A 14,087-nucleotide genomic window follows, 5' to 3' on the forward strand; every position below is an offset into this window, starting at 1 on the left:
TGGCAAAATGTCCAGGGCCTGGGAAAATGGATACCAATTGACTTTGTACCCCATTGGCGGGCTGACAGGCCACTACCATCCTCAACGTTGGGTTTGGCAGGCAGGTGAGGGAGCTCCACAGCAATTTACTCCCCAGCCCATAACTGTCCCACCAACCCTGCCTCCCAGCTCATCCCCTAGGTACTGACATAATCTCAGACAATAACTGTTTTCCCTTGTTGCAGACCTTGAGAAACATGCTGAGTATTTCCAGAATTTTTCAGATTTCTAGAATGTGCAGTATTTTCGTTCTTGAAAGGAATGATAAGCTGCAGGTTTTCATGTGCAGTTTCCCCATACACTGTTTGCTCAGTCAGCTCCTCATTCACTTACTATCAAGTGAAGGCCAGACTCTCAACATTTTAAAATGGCCCTTTCACTTGCTCTTTAAAACCCTGGCTAACACAACTATCATATAGCAACCCACTAAAAATATTTTTCCTTGTTAAAATTCTTATTGTTTGGTAATTTATTTAATTTCTCAAGATGGGAATTTGCCTTTCAATGACTGGTCATAATTCAAAAATATTTCACTGGCTGAAGGGATAACCTAAGGTTTTGAAAGGCACTATAAAAACGCAGGACTTTTCCTTTACCCACTTCTACCCAGCAGGAAATAGGGAAATCTGTATCTAGTCCATCCCACAGCTGGCAAGCACATGAATGGAGGCCAAAAGTCACATGGGGGAACAATTCTGCAAATAGATGGATGGGGAACTGGGCTGCAAATCTCAATTTCCAACCTTTACAACCAATGCTGCCAGAATGTTCAAGTTCAATCTGAACTGCTTGTGTCAATCCTGACTGTTACGCAATTGTATTGTGTGCTTCTGAGAGACCCGCATTCAGGATGTGCTGCAGTTCTCTACCTGGGACTCTGCATTAATTATTATCACCATGCTGAGTCACTTGTATATGTTTAAGCATCTCATTCACTTCATGCAATGTGAAGTGACAGGTTATATTGTACTGAAACATTTATACTGGGTATGCACTTCCTTTCTCACAATTTGCAATCACACATTTCTGTTAATATTCCCGTCAGTTTTGCTGTCAATGTTCATAGTGTTTGCAGGCTCTGGCATTCTACATGGATTCTGAAACATCCTTTTCAATTCACTTGGGTACAAAAATAATGACATTAACTGTCTATTAGGGTTAGTTATTAGCCATTAAGTTAGTATTGCTTGTCTAAGAACCCTTCAGATGCTGAAATTAGACTTTATTACTTTGAGTATCCACAGGTAAATGCTCAAACCCACTCTAAAACACATTATGTATCTGCTTGGTTCTTTCATCAAGAGTTAGGAAAGCTATTCTTTCAAGCCTCATTCCAGGAACTGAAACAAAACCTAAGCTGGCACCAAAGGACACACGACCATTCAGCCCATCATCTCTGTGCCAAGTCATTCCACTTGACCTGCAAGTTTCTCCTTTCCTAGTAAATATTCAATTTTCCCTATAAAAGGTACTACCAAACCTGCTGCCACTATTCTGTCAGCCAGAAAATTCCAGATTATTGAAGCTCATTGCACAAACAAATTTCTCCTCACCTTCTATAACATCAGGAGATGTAGAAGAAGCAGGTCATTCGATCCATCAAATCTGCTCCACCATTCAATGAGATCAAATTTCCTGCCTTTTCCCCATAATTCTTGATTTCTTTTAATGATTAAAAACCTTTCTATATCAGCTTTAGAATTACTACAGTTTGGAAAGCAGGCCATTTGGCCCACTGAACTGACAATGTCCCTCTGGAGAGCATCCCACCCAGACCCATCCCATCGTTGTAACCCTGCATTTCCCAAGGCTAACCCATCCAGCCTGCACATCTCTGTATACTATGGGCAATTTAGCATGGCCAATCGACCTAACCTGCACATCTTTGGACTGTGGGGCGAAACCAGAGGACCTAGAGGTAACCCATGCAGACACAGGCAGAACATGCAAACTCCAGACAGTCAGTCACTCAAGGCTAGAATTGAACCTGGGTCCCTAGTCCTATGAGGCAGCAGTGCTAACCACTAAGCCACTGTGTCACATCTGTATACTTAATACCCCAAAATTTACAGCCCTCTGTGGTGAAGAATACCACAGATTCACTACCCTCTGAGGGATTAAATTCTTCCTTATCTGTCTTGAATGGGTGATCCCTTACTCTGAGATTACACCCTCTGGTTCTAGACACTTCCACAAGGCACTCATCCACAACCTCTCAACATCTACCATGTCAGACACCCTGCGAATATTATGTGCTTTAATAAGGTCACCTCTCATTCCTCTAAACTCCAATGAATACAGGATCAATCTACTCAATCTCTCCTCATAAGACAATTCCCACACCCAGGACCAATGTAATGAACCTTTTCTGGATGGGCCCTCATGCCAGTATATCTTCCCTAAGATAAAGAACCCATAACTGTTCACAGTATTCCAGGCATGGTCTAACTAATGCCTTGGAAAGTTTTAGCAAACCTCCCTATTTTTACACTTTAATGATAAGGACTAACATCCAATTTGCCTTCCCTTTTACCTGCTGAATTTGGATGCCAGCTTCTTGTGATTGATGCAAGGGGACTCACTAGTCTCTCTGTATTGCAGACTTCCACAGTCCTTCTCCATTTACATGTTAATCAGTTCCTCTATATTTCCCAGAAAAGTGCAAAATCTCACAATGTTCTATATTTTATTCCATCTGCCAAGTTTTTGCATACTCACTTAACCTGCCTACTACTGTGTGATTTAAAACTGTGTGATTTAAAACCGTCTTCTCACCTGGAAGTTGAAGATATTAAATTGAAATCTCCAACCAACTGTCCCCTGGTTCCAGATCCTATGACACAATTTGAAGCTGAGCAAGGAGCTTAACATTCCTCCCATAACTGATCATTTATCACACAATTATTGGATATTAGTTGAGTTGATTGATTATTGTTTATTTCCTACACAAAAGCAGTCACTGTACTTCCACACTGGTGATCATATAAAGCACTTTGAGACTATGAAAGGACACGTCAGATATGCAGATATTATTAGATGTACATTTGAGATACATAAGGAATGGATTGTCTGTCAGATCCAGTGCTCCAAACATTGTCTTTCCAATTATAATTGCAATTTGTAATTACAATTACAAACTAAAAATGTTGCCTCTCTCCTGAAGGCACTAATAGTCTCTGGGTACCAGCTCCATGTAAAGCAGCGACACTTTGATTATTCACTGGGACAAATTCAGTCGGCTATTCAACCACCGGCAACATCACGTCTGCTCGTCCAACATTGGTGCTAACTAATGTGAATTTTCCTACAGGGATCACAAGATCCTATCTGGTACCACCCCAATTTATAGCCCCTACATCCTAAACAGAGGCACAATTAGGGTTCTTTCTGGGCAAGGAGGGACAAAACTAAGATTTAAAGAACCAGTGAAATCCCAAAAGGGCAAACATATCAGGCAATGAATCTGGAACCACGATCTACTGAGACAGGCAGTGAAAGAGTTAACAGCATAAATGTTTGCAGCAGGGCTTTGTGTCCCTGATGCTCTCAGCTTCGTCGGGAGTGCTCCCTTGAAAATTGATGGGCTCTCAGCACAAACGTAAATGTGGAGATGTGACAGCATCTGGATAGCTAACCTGGGAAAATCATCATCCTGCCATTCCTCTTTCAGTTCAACATTTTCCATTCGAAGCGCTGCCTCACTGGTCCCCATCAGAATCCCGAAGATGGTGGGCTAAAACAATTCGGCAGCTGAACAGATATAATAAATGATATGTATTATAAACATCAAAAGGAGCTGTCTAGTACAAGCACATAAAATCATTTTGATACATCATTTATCTGGTATTGAAATAACAACAAAAGAAACAGTTAGAATAGGACCACTTACATTCAATCTCTGATCCTTTACAGCTTATTATTTTATTAAGAAATGGTCCTTTTGTCCATCTCCAACATATTCCTCCGTCTGCTTCTCCTGAAGCAGATTATTTAAATTGTTGGAACTAAAAGCAGTGTCTTAAATAAGCTGAACCTTTTGCCACCTTCACTTGAAGCCTTGTTATGCTGACTATATCAGTGCTCTCTTCACCATTACGGGTGCAGATGCCAATCACTGACTTATTTTTGCATTGCCAGAACACTGCTAGTAGGCACAGTGCTGTGTGCAGAGGTAATTATCAGGTTGGCAGGCACATCAGCAAACAGCAGTTTGATTGGTGGCATCCTGTGATGAAATCTGCCAGCACCATCCAATCATCAACAGAAGGGAGAAATCAGAACATATTGTTCAAACTGTGCCACATCTTCTCTATCTGGGCATTGCTCAATCCCGCTTTATCTGCTCTCTCTCTCACTCTCTCTCCACCTCCCCCCCACCCCCCCCAACTCCTCTCTCTCTTGCTCCTACCTCACTTCCACAAACAAATAATTCCTCTCACTTGGAATAACAGAAATGGATACAACCTCCAAAGGATGTGTGGTGTTGGTCACAGTCATCGAGTTGCACAGCATGGAAACAGACCCTTCAGGAGAAAGTGAGGACTGCAGATGCTGGAGATCAGAGTCGAGAGTGTAGTGCTGGAAAAGCACAGCATTCAAGAAGCAGGAAAATCGACATTTCAGGCTTAAGCCCTTTATCAGGTTGATTCTCCTGCTCCTTGGATGCTGCCTGACCTGCTATGCTTTTCTAGCACTACACTATCAAAACAGACCCTTCAGTCCAACTCATCTATGTTGACCAAATATCCCAAATTAATCTAGTCCCATTTGGCCCATATCCCTCTAAACTGTTCTTTTTCATGTACCCATTCAGATGCTTTTTAATTCTTGTAATTGAACCAGCCTCCACCACTTCCTTTGGCAGCTCATTCCATTTACGCACTACCCTCTGCATGAGTAAGTTGCCCCTTTGAAATCTTTCTCTTCTCATCTTAAACCTACGCCCTCTAGTTTTGAACTCCCCTAACCTGGGAAAAAGACGTTGGCTATTCACCCTATCGATGCCTACAGCATGTATCAGAAAGTTGCTGAGCCGTAAGCTTGGTGCAGAAAATGCAGAGGACTAGCAGGGAATATAGAAACAGGAGTGAAGATAGGATGCTTACTCATGTATCTCCTAAGGGAGACACTTGCTATACTCAAAATATAGTTGAAAAAAGTTTCCTATTTCCTTCAACCACTCATGAAGTTGCTTCCTCTTGTTGGAGTACTGGCTGTTAATCAGTCCCCGAATGTCTCACACACTGTCTATGAATTCAGACTACGAGAAGTTCTACAGGCTTTTCAAATGTGGGAAGTAAGGCTAATTCTAACCTTACCAATGTTAATATTTCCCACAACAGTCACTGGATATCAGCCAATCTTAAAACATGCAGGTCACTGATTTTTAAAAAATACATGATTATGATGTAATATGACAGAAATTGTTCAAAATAACAAAAGGAGAGGAATTATTTTATAAAACCAGACCTTTTACAGTGAAACAGAGTCTAGAACAAGGCGAAACTCCACACAGAGTGGTGAGGCGGTGGATTTGAATTCTTGCTGAGATGTAAAACACTGTCAACACTGAAAATTAGAATGGATGGTTGAAGATAAAGTGGATGAAGAGAAGGAGCAGATAAACTAAAGGCATTTATAATAACGTACAGATATGTAAGTCAAAAATCATTAGGCACTGATTGGTTCTGTCTTTTGTTATGACAGGAAACCTCCTTTGGAAGAATGATATGAAGCAAAGGACAAGCAAGAAAATGGTTTAATTTTGATCCATATTGTTGTAAGCGTCAGCCTGGGGAGGGGGAAGGGATGACACACACACAGGCAACCTTTCATTTGCCTTGTGCACTCAGTCAGTATTCTCTGAATATGGTGGATCCTCCAGATGTTTCATTATAAAGGTACAAATGTTTGTTTGAATGAACTGTGCAGACAATGAGCTGCTTGTTCAAATTCCATGATTTCAGGACAAGTGAACTTCCACTTGCTGCATGTTTCCTGCTAATGTGCAGAAATTTACTTTAATGATTTGCCAAGTGTGTGTGTAGGATGAAAATGGCAGACAACCAGGACAGAATATCTAAAAGGAAATAAAGATGGGCAGGATGCTTATTGACATAACCAATAAAGGACGGCTGCACTCACTGTTTGGATTTTAAAAATCTGCATTTTCACTTTCTCCCTCCTCCCTCTGAAGATGGTGGCCTCAGTATTTGGGTGCACACAGCCTGCTTTCTCAGCATTTGAGGAGCTGCTTTGTTTTTAGAATGTCTTTGATGGTGCACTTCCACATTTCCAGTGCTGACCACACATGGGTATCTACAGTGATTGGAATGAGGTCAGCCACGTGGCCATCATAGAGTATGAGTTTCCTGGTTGCAGCTGTTAACCGGGTCCAATCAGGGAGCCCTGGCTGACAGATATAATCAGGAGCACAGCCCCGCTGAGGAATCCTGGCCGGCCAACTGGCAGGAGCTGGAGGCCAAAGTCTCGGCTCGCCTAGGCCGCTGGACAGGACTGCTCCGAGTGCTATCTTACAGGAGTCGAGTGCTGGTCATAAACCAACTGGTGGCCGCCATGCTGTGGTACCGGCTGGTCACTTTGGTCCCTCCTCCTGGCTTTGTCGCTGACATCCAGAGAACGTTGGTCGACTTCTTCTGGGACAAAAAGATGCACTGGGTCGCCGTGCAGGTTCTGAGTCTCCCTATTGAGGAGGGCAGTCAGTCGCTGCTGTGCGTCCGCACCCAGGTCGCGACGTTCCGCCTTCAGACCTTGCGGCGATACCTTTACGTCGAGCCTCCTCCTAGGTGATGCGCCCTGGCGACGTATTTTTTCCGCCAGGTGCGTAACCTCAACTACGACACGCAGCTCTTGTTCGCGACCGTGACGGTTTGGAGGTCGCCCTCAACACGCTGCCTGTCTTTTACCAGGACCTGATCACTGCCTGGAACATGGTCGAATCGCATCGCGCCTACCCTCCGGTTGGAGTAGCGGCTGTCGTCAGGGAGCCGTTGCTCAGGAATCCGCACCTCCATACTCGCGGGTTCGAGTGGCTGTCGGAGGGGAGGGCCGTGGCGGCGAGGACGACCAGGGTCGGGGACGTGCTGGGTGCCGGGGGCCTGGGCTGGACGCTGCCGCAGGACATAGTGAGCAGGGCAGCGGTAGACGTCCAGTATGTGGCCACCGCCATCCGACGCCTTAAAACGGCGGTGCTCGGACCCGACATAGTGCATCGGTTGGAGGACGCTCAGGTGTGCGGTGGGATCCCGTCTGCGCTCACCCCGGCCTGGACGGACTTTCACATTGGCCCCAAGGTCCCGTACTTCCACGGGAGCCTGTGCCCCACAACCTGAGCCGCCTCCGGAATTTTAATTTTGTCCCTTTCAGGGATATAAAAAGGAGGGCCCTGTATCGGCTGCTGCTGCACACCGTCCACCTCTTCTCCCTCATCCACCGTCCGGACACGCCTTGGCGTGCCCATTTGCCACCGGGCGGTGGGGATCCCCAGTGGAGGGCTCTCTACACGGGAGTCCTCCCCCTTTCTCTCGGGGATCTGGGGTGGAGGGTGCTGCACGCAGCAGTCCCCTGCAACCGCAGATTGCGGTGGTTCACGGACTCCCAGCCCAACTGCTTGTTCTGTGGCGCTGTGGAGTCCGTGGACCATGTCTATATTGGGTGTGGGCGTTTGCACTCCCTTTTTGATTTCCTCAAAAACCTTCTCCTCTGTTTCTGGCTGCACTTCAGTCCCACGCTCCTGATCTTCGGGCACCCGGTACGGAGGAGGGAGGGCAGGTCCGAGGACCTCCTCGTGGGTCTGCTCCTGGGCCTGGCCAAACTGGCCATCAACAGGTCCAGGCAGCGGGCCGTGGAGGGGGTCGTTAGGGCCGACTGCCTGCCCCTCTTCCGGGGTTACGTTAGAGCCCGGGTGTCCTTGGAGAAGGAGCACGCGGTGTCCACCGACACCCTGGAGTCGTTCAGGGAGAGGTGGGCGCCGCAGGGAGTGGAGTGCATCATTTCTCCCTCCAACTCTATTTTGATTTAGTCCCTACCCTCCCCTTCACTGTTTTGATCACACAACATTGTCCTTTGATGTGAAGGGCAGTGCTTGTCACTGGCCACTCGGGTGTTTTTCCTATCTTCCTGGTGGTGGAAATTGAATAAAGATTCGTGCACCTTGTGTCTTTCACTGTGTCTCACACCTGCACACATACCATGGGTGCTGGGGAAAAAATAAGCACTACCGCAGTTAGGCGGTAGTGTGGGGGTTTTTAAAAAGAAATAAAAAGAAAATAAAAGAAAAAAAATCAGGAGCAAGGTGGGAGGGATGGGTGGCTTGCTGGGGTGGGGTTGTAGTCTACGCACTGTTTCTCATTTGGTTGGACGGTCTTGTATGTATTGTTACTGTTAATTTTGTGATGACTGAAAGTGGGATTTGAGGTTTGTCCTTATTTCTCTGAAAACTGGTTAAACGGTGCAGTTTGGGGTCTGGTTTTGCCATCTCCTGCAAGTTACTGTTTCTTGTACAAGGCTGTTCATGTTTGTTTGTAATTTGTACTGGTTAATAAAATATAACCAGAAAAGAAAAAGAAATAAACAGGAGCATTTGAGGTTCTGACAACTTTAGGAGCCAGCTTGGATCTAGCTGAGTTAGTGTCATGTACGATGTGAATAAAGGATGACTTGTTGACAGGGTACGGACCTTAGAGGAGTTATTTCAGTGCCATTTTGGTGAGGGCATTAACAAGTGCACAGGAAGGTAAAGAGCTGACAAACTGTGACACATCCTGATTTCAAGAATTCTGCAAAGACCACTTATTAGAAGTCTGCAACAGTTTGCACCCACTTTGGCACACAGCATGACAGGCAGAATGAGAGGTGAAATGGAGCTACTTGAACACGGAAGGGGAAGAGATGGAGGACTCTCAACAGGAGACTGCAATTTTATACCCCAAAACCACAGTGGGAGTAAAGTATGTTAGATGTCCCTGCTTCACTAAGAAGACCTTCAGTGAAATATACCACTCGTTGCAGCCATGACTATTGCATCAGAGCCAGCATTGCCAGAGGCTTTGACATTGAACTTCACCATGCTACGTCTCTGGCTTCTCCTGGGTTTGAGCAGATGATACTTGAAACATTTTTGAGTTTGCAGTCCAATATTGTATAGGGAAATCACTGAGGCTCCAATACAGCTGAATACATTTAATTCTTTCTTGTCAGTAAGGAGGAGGGAAAACCAGCATGCAGCTTTGTGAGACTGCAGGTTTCTACAAGGTGCATTGTGCTTTTCATTACTCACACAACGATTTGTGGGCACCATGTATCAACACTGAGGTCTATCACAACTGTAAGGAATTCCATCTCTCTCAATATTCACAGTGTACGGCCACACAGCATAATGTGCAATTCCACGCCCAGTAACCTGACAGCAGTGTCTTCTTTTGCAGTGGTCTGCAGTGCCATCTGCCACCATTGCAAACTACAAAGTCTCAAAGTAGCTACTAAGAGACAAGAGCTGGTCATTGGCCATATGGATCAGAGTTCTGTTATACGCGCACAAACACACGTGCAAGATCCATACAATAAAAGCCATGTTGATAAACAAAATGTGGTTGGGAATGCCGTTGGGAATTACACAATGCTACCATTGCCTGGGCCACTCTCGAGGAATTCTACAGTATTCAGCAGCATGCTACATGTTGCACATCCTCATTGTCATGACGAGACAGATTTGGCATCAGCTAAATAGCAACCAGCTCAGGAGCAGGAAGAGGCAAGTCATACAATTCCTTTCAAACTGATCAACTCATCCACATGCACAACAAGGAAAATCCCCATTCATCAAAATCTCACAGCTTACCTTCTCCCTGTCACTGATCATCAGCGAATACTCTTACCAGTAAGATCAAAATGCAAATCACCACAAAGCCAGCATTGCAAAGTTTGTAACTTGAACATTCCAGATTGCATACAGGATGCAGCTAATCACCCTTCTGCATTACCTGGTGCCTATCTTCAGTGAGTTAATCTTAGTGATCTGACACAATGCTACACGATTGCCTATAATGAGGATGGTGGAAGGTTGATGATTTTCAATGGTGAAAACTACCGATGACCTTGCAGGACAACCTTGAGCAGCTCTGACCCATCTTGGCAAGGGTTAGTAGTCTGGGCTGGCTGCTTGATAGACCCAGCAAAAGCCAAGTGGAGTGGCAGGAATGAATGATGGTTTCAGCCCCACTGCTGGACATTGCCTCCATTAGGGCTATGCCAATAATGGCAGGCACCATCCCTTCCATGCAAGGAAGCTCATACAATGTCGCCTGCCCCTCGCAGTTACAGTCATAGAGATGTATAGCATGGAAATGGACCCTTCGGTCCGACCTGTACATGTCAACCAGGTATCCTAACCCAATCTAGTCCTACCTGTCAGCACCCGGCCCATATCCCTCCAAACCCTTCCTATTCATATACCCATCCAAATGCCTCTTTAATGTTGCAATTGTACCAGCCTCCACCACATCCTCTGGCAGCTCATTCCATACATGTACTACCCTCTGTGTGAAAACGTTGACCCTTAGGTCTCTTTTATATCTTGCCCCTCTCACCCTAAACCTATGCCCTCTAGTTCTGGACTCCCCGAATCCAGGGAAAAGACTTTGTCTATTTATCCTATCCATGCCCCTCGTAATTTTGTAAACCTCTATAAGGTCTCCCCTCTGCCTCCAACACTCCAGGGAAAACAGCCCCAGCCTGTTCAGCCTCTCCCTGTAGCTCAGATCCTCCAACCCTGGCAACATCCTTGTAAATCTTTTCTGAACCCTTTCAAGTTTCACAACATCTTTCCGATAGGAAGGAGACCAGAATTGCATGCAATATTCCAACAGTGGCCTAACTAATGTTCTATACAGCCACAACATGACCTCCCAACTCCTGTACTCAATACTCTGAACAATAAAGGAAAGCATACCAAACGCCTTCTTCACTATCCTATCTACTGCGACTCCATTTCAAGGAGCTATGAACCTGCACTCCAAGGTCTCTGTTCAGCAACACTCCCCAGGACCTTACCATTAAGTGTATAAGTCCTGCTAAGATTTGCTTTCCCAAAATGCAGCACCTCGTATTTATATGAATTAAACTCCATCTGCCACTTCTCAGTCCATTGGCCCATCTGGTCCAGATCCTGTTGTAATCTGAGGTAACCCTCTTCGTTGTCCACTACACCTGCAATTTTGGTGTCATCTTCAAACTTAGTAACTGTACCTCTTATGCTCGCATCCAAATCATTTATGAATATGACAAAACGTGGAGGGCCCAGCACCGATCCTTGTGGCACTCCACTGGTCACAGGCCTCCAGTCTGAAAAACAACCCTCCACTACCATCCTGTCTTCTCCTGCGAGTAAGTGTAATCTGTGCCAGTAAGCATGCTGCAACGTAGCAGTCATGCTTTTTGTTGGTTAGCTGGCAGTGTGTAAATTTTGTGAGATGTGGATATGTGGCTTCCAGCTAAGCAAAGTTTGGTGAGGTGAAGTCACAAATATGAGATGTGAGTTGTAATTGATTAAGACTGTCATTATGTGAATGATGGAAGTTGGTACACTGATCAATGTACGATGCAGTGGTTCGTTACATTACATTTGAAGGTGCATTCACTAACTCATGAGATCACTAAATTTTTTGCAGCACCCCTATCAGATTGAGGCTCAATGCCTGACATTGACAGTCATAGCCCTCTGGTTTCACTGCCTTTGAGAACAGATCTTGAAGGATTCCTGGCTCTCTGCTATTGATTGACATTTCTCCTCCTCTCTCCTCATCAAAGGCCTTCAATGCAGCACTGGAAAGTCTTAATATCGACAATCTGCCTTGATTTACTGTTCCTGTGCCTTTCTCCAGGTAAAACTCATTTTTACAATGACGTCTGATATTTGCTTCTACCAAAACGTACCTTCCCATAAGAGATGCAGACGAGCTTTAAAGTTCAGGCCAACATGAAGATACTTAACCCATGCTCCAGTATCCATTTCTCAACAGCAAACTAAGACTGCCGGGACAACATAATGATTTAAATAAATTGGCAGCAAGAAGTTTACATGCTGCATGCTTTGGAAACAATGGGCATATTAATCATGTATTATAATGTCTGCAACAACAGAGTCATAGAGATGGACAGCATGAAAACAGACCCTTCAGTCCAACCTGCCCATGCCAATCAAATATTCCAACCCAATCTAGTCCCACCTGCCAGAACCCAGCCCATATCCCTCCAAACCCTTCCTATTCATATACCCATCCAAATGCCTCTTAAATGCTGCAATTGTACTAGACTCCACCACATCCTCTGGCAGCTGATTCCATACACGTACCACCCTCTGTGTGAAAAAATTGCCCCTTAGGTCTCTTTTATATCTTTCCCCTCTCACCCTAAACCCTATGCCCTCTAGTTCTGGACTCCCCGACCCCGGGAAAATAATTTATCTATTTATCCTATCCATGCCCCTCATAATTTTGCAAACCTCTATAAGGTCACCCCTCAGCCTCCAACACTCCAGGGAAAACAGCACCAGCCTGTTCAGTCTCTCCCTATAGCTCAGATCCTCCAACCCTGGCAACATCCTTGTAAATCTTTTCTGAACCCTTTCAACTTTCACAACATCTTTCCAATAGGAAGGAGACCAGAATTGCACGTAATATTCCAAAGGTGGCCCAACCAATATCCTGTACAGCTGCAACAGGACCTCCCAACTCCTGTACTCAATACTCTGACCAACAAAGGAAAGCATACCAAATGCCGCCTTCACTATCCTATCTACCTGCAACTCCACTTTCAAGCAGCTATGAACCGGCATTCCAAGGTCTCTTTGTTCAACAATACTCCCTAGGACCTTACCATTAAGTGTATAAGTCCTGCTAAGACTTGCTTTCCCAAAATGCAGCACCTCGCATTTATCTGAATTAAACTCCATCTGCCACTTCTCAGTCCATTGGCCCATCTGGTCAAGATCCTATTGTAATCTGAGGTAACCCTCTTTGCTGTCCACTACACCTCCAATTTTGGTGTCATCTGCAAACTTACTAACTGTACCTCTTATGCTCGCATTCAAATCATTTATGTAAATGACAAAAAATAGAGGGCCCAGCACTGATCCTTGTGGCACTCCACTGGTCACAGGCCTCCAGTCTGAAAAACAACCCTCCACCACCACCTCTGTCTTCTGCCTTTGAGCCAGTTCTGTTTCCAAATGGCTAGTTCTCCCTGTATTCCATGAGGTCTCACCTTGCTAATCAGTCTCCCATGGGGAACCTTGTCGAACGCCTTACTGAAGTCCATATAGATCACATCTACTGCTCTGCCCTGATCAACCTTCTTTGTTACTTCATCAAAAAACTCAATCATGTTTGTGAGACATGGTTTTCCACACACAAAGCCATGTTGACTATCCCTAATCAGTCCTTGCCTTTCCAAATACATGTACATCCTGTCCCTCAGGATTCCCTCCAACAACTTGCCCACCACTGAGGTCAGGCTCACCGGTCTATAGTTCCCTGGCTTGTCTTTACTGCCCTTCTTAAACAGTGGCACCACGTTTGCCAACCTCCAGTCTTCGGGCACCTCACCTGTGACTATCGATGATACAAATATCTCAGCAAGAGGCCCAGCAATCACTTCTCTAGCTTCCCACAGAGTTCTCGGGTACACCTGATCAGGTCCTGGGGATTTATCCACCTTTATGCGTTTTAAGACACCCAGCACTTCCTCCTCTGTAATCTGGACATTTTGCAAGATGTCACTATCTATTTCCCTACAGTCTATATCTTCCATATCCTTTTCCAAAGTAAATACTGATGCAAAATATTCATTTAGTATCTTCCCCATTTTCTGTGGCTCCACACAAAGGCCGCCTTGCTGAGGGGCCCTATTCTCTCCCTAGCTACCCTTTTGTCCTTAACATATTTGTAAAAACCCTTTGAATTCTCCTTAATTCTATTTGCCAAAGCTATCTCAAGTCCCCTTCTATGCCCTCCTGATTTCCCTCTTAAGTA

At 45.1% G+C, this 14,087-nt stretch overlaps 1 protein-coding gene across 5 annotated transcripts in view; it reads right to left on the minus strand.

Moving 5' to 3' along the window:
- Positions 1–14,087, minus strand: part of LOC140494563 (caytaxin-like) — a 76,379-nt gene that overhangs the window by 41,919 nt on the left and 20,373 nt on the right. For 3 of the 5 annotated variants that reach the window (XM_072593877.1, XM_072593879.1, XM_072593880.1), the window contains exon 2: positions 3,675–3,789. In XM_072593877.1, coding sequence (XP_072449978.1) covers positions 3,675–3,751 — 77 coding nt within the window. In that variant the 5' untranslated portion in view covers positions 3,752–3,789. Of the gene's footprint in view, positions 1–3,674; positions 3,790–3,928; positions 4,217–14,087 lie in introns of those variants that run through there. The other 2 variants (XM_072593876.1, XM_072593882.1) reach the window with 2 other exon arrangements.

The sequence above is a fragment of the Chiloscyllium punctatum genome, chromosome 24, assembly GCF_047496795.1.
Source record: "Chiloscyllium punctatum isolate Juve2018m chromosome 24, sChiPun1.3, whole genome shotgun sequence".
NCBI classification, from domain to species: domain Eukaryota; kingdom Metazoa; phylum Chordata; class Chondrichthyes; order Orectolobiformes; family Hemiscylliidae; genus Chiloscyllium; species Chiloscyllium punctatum.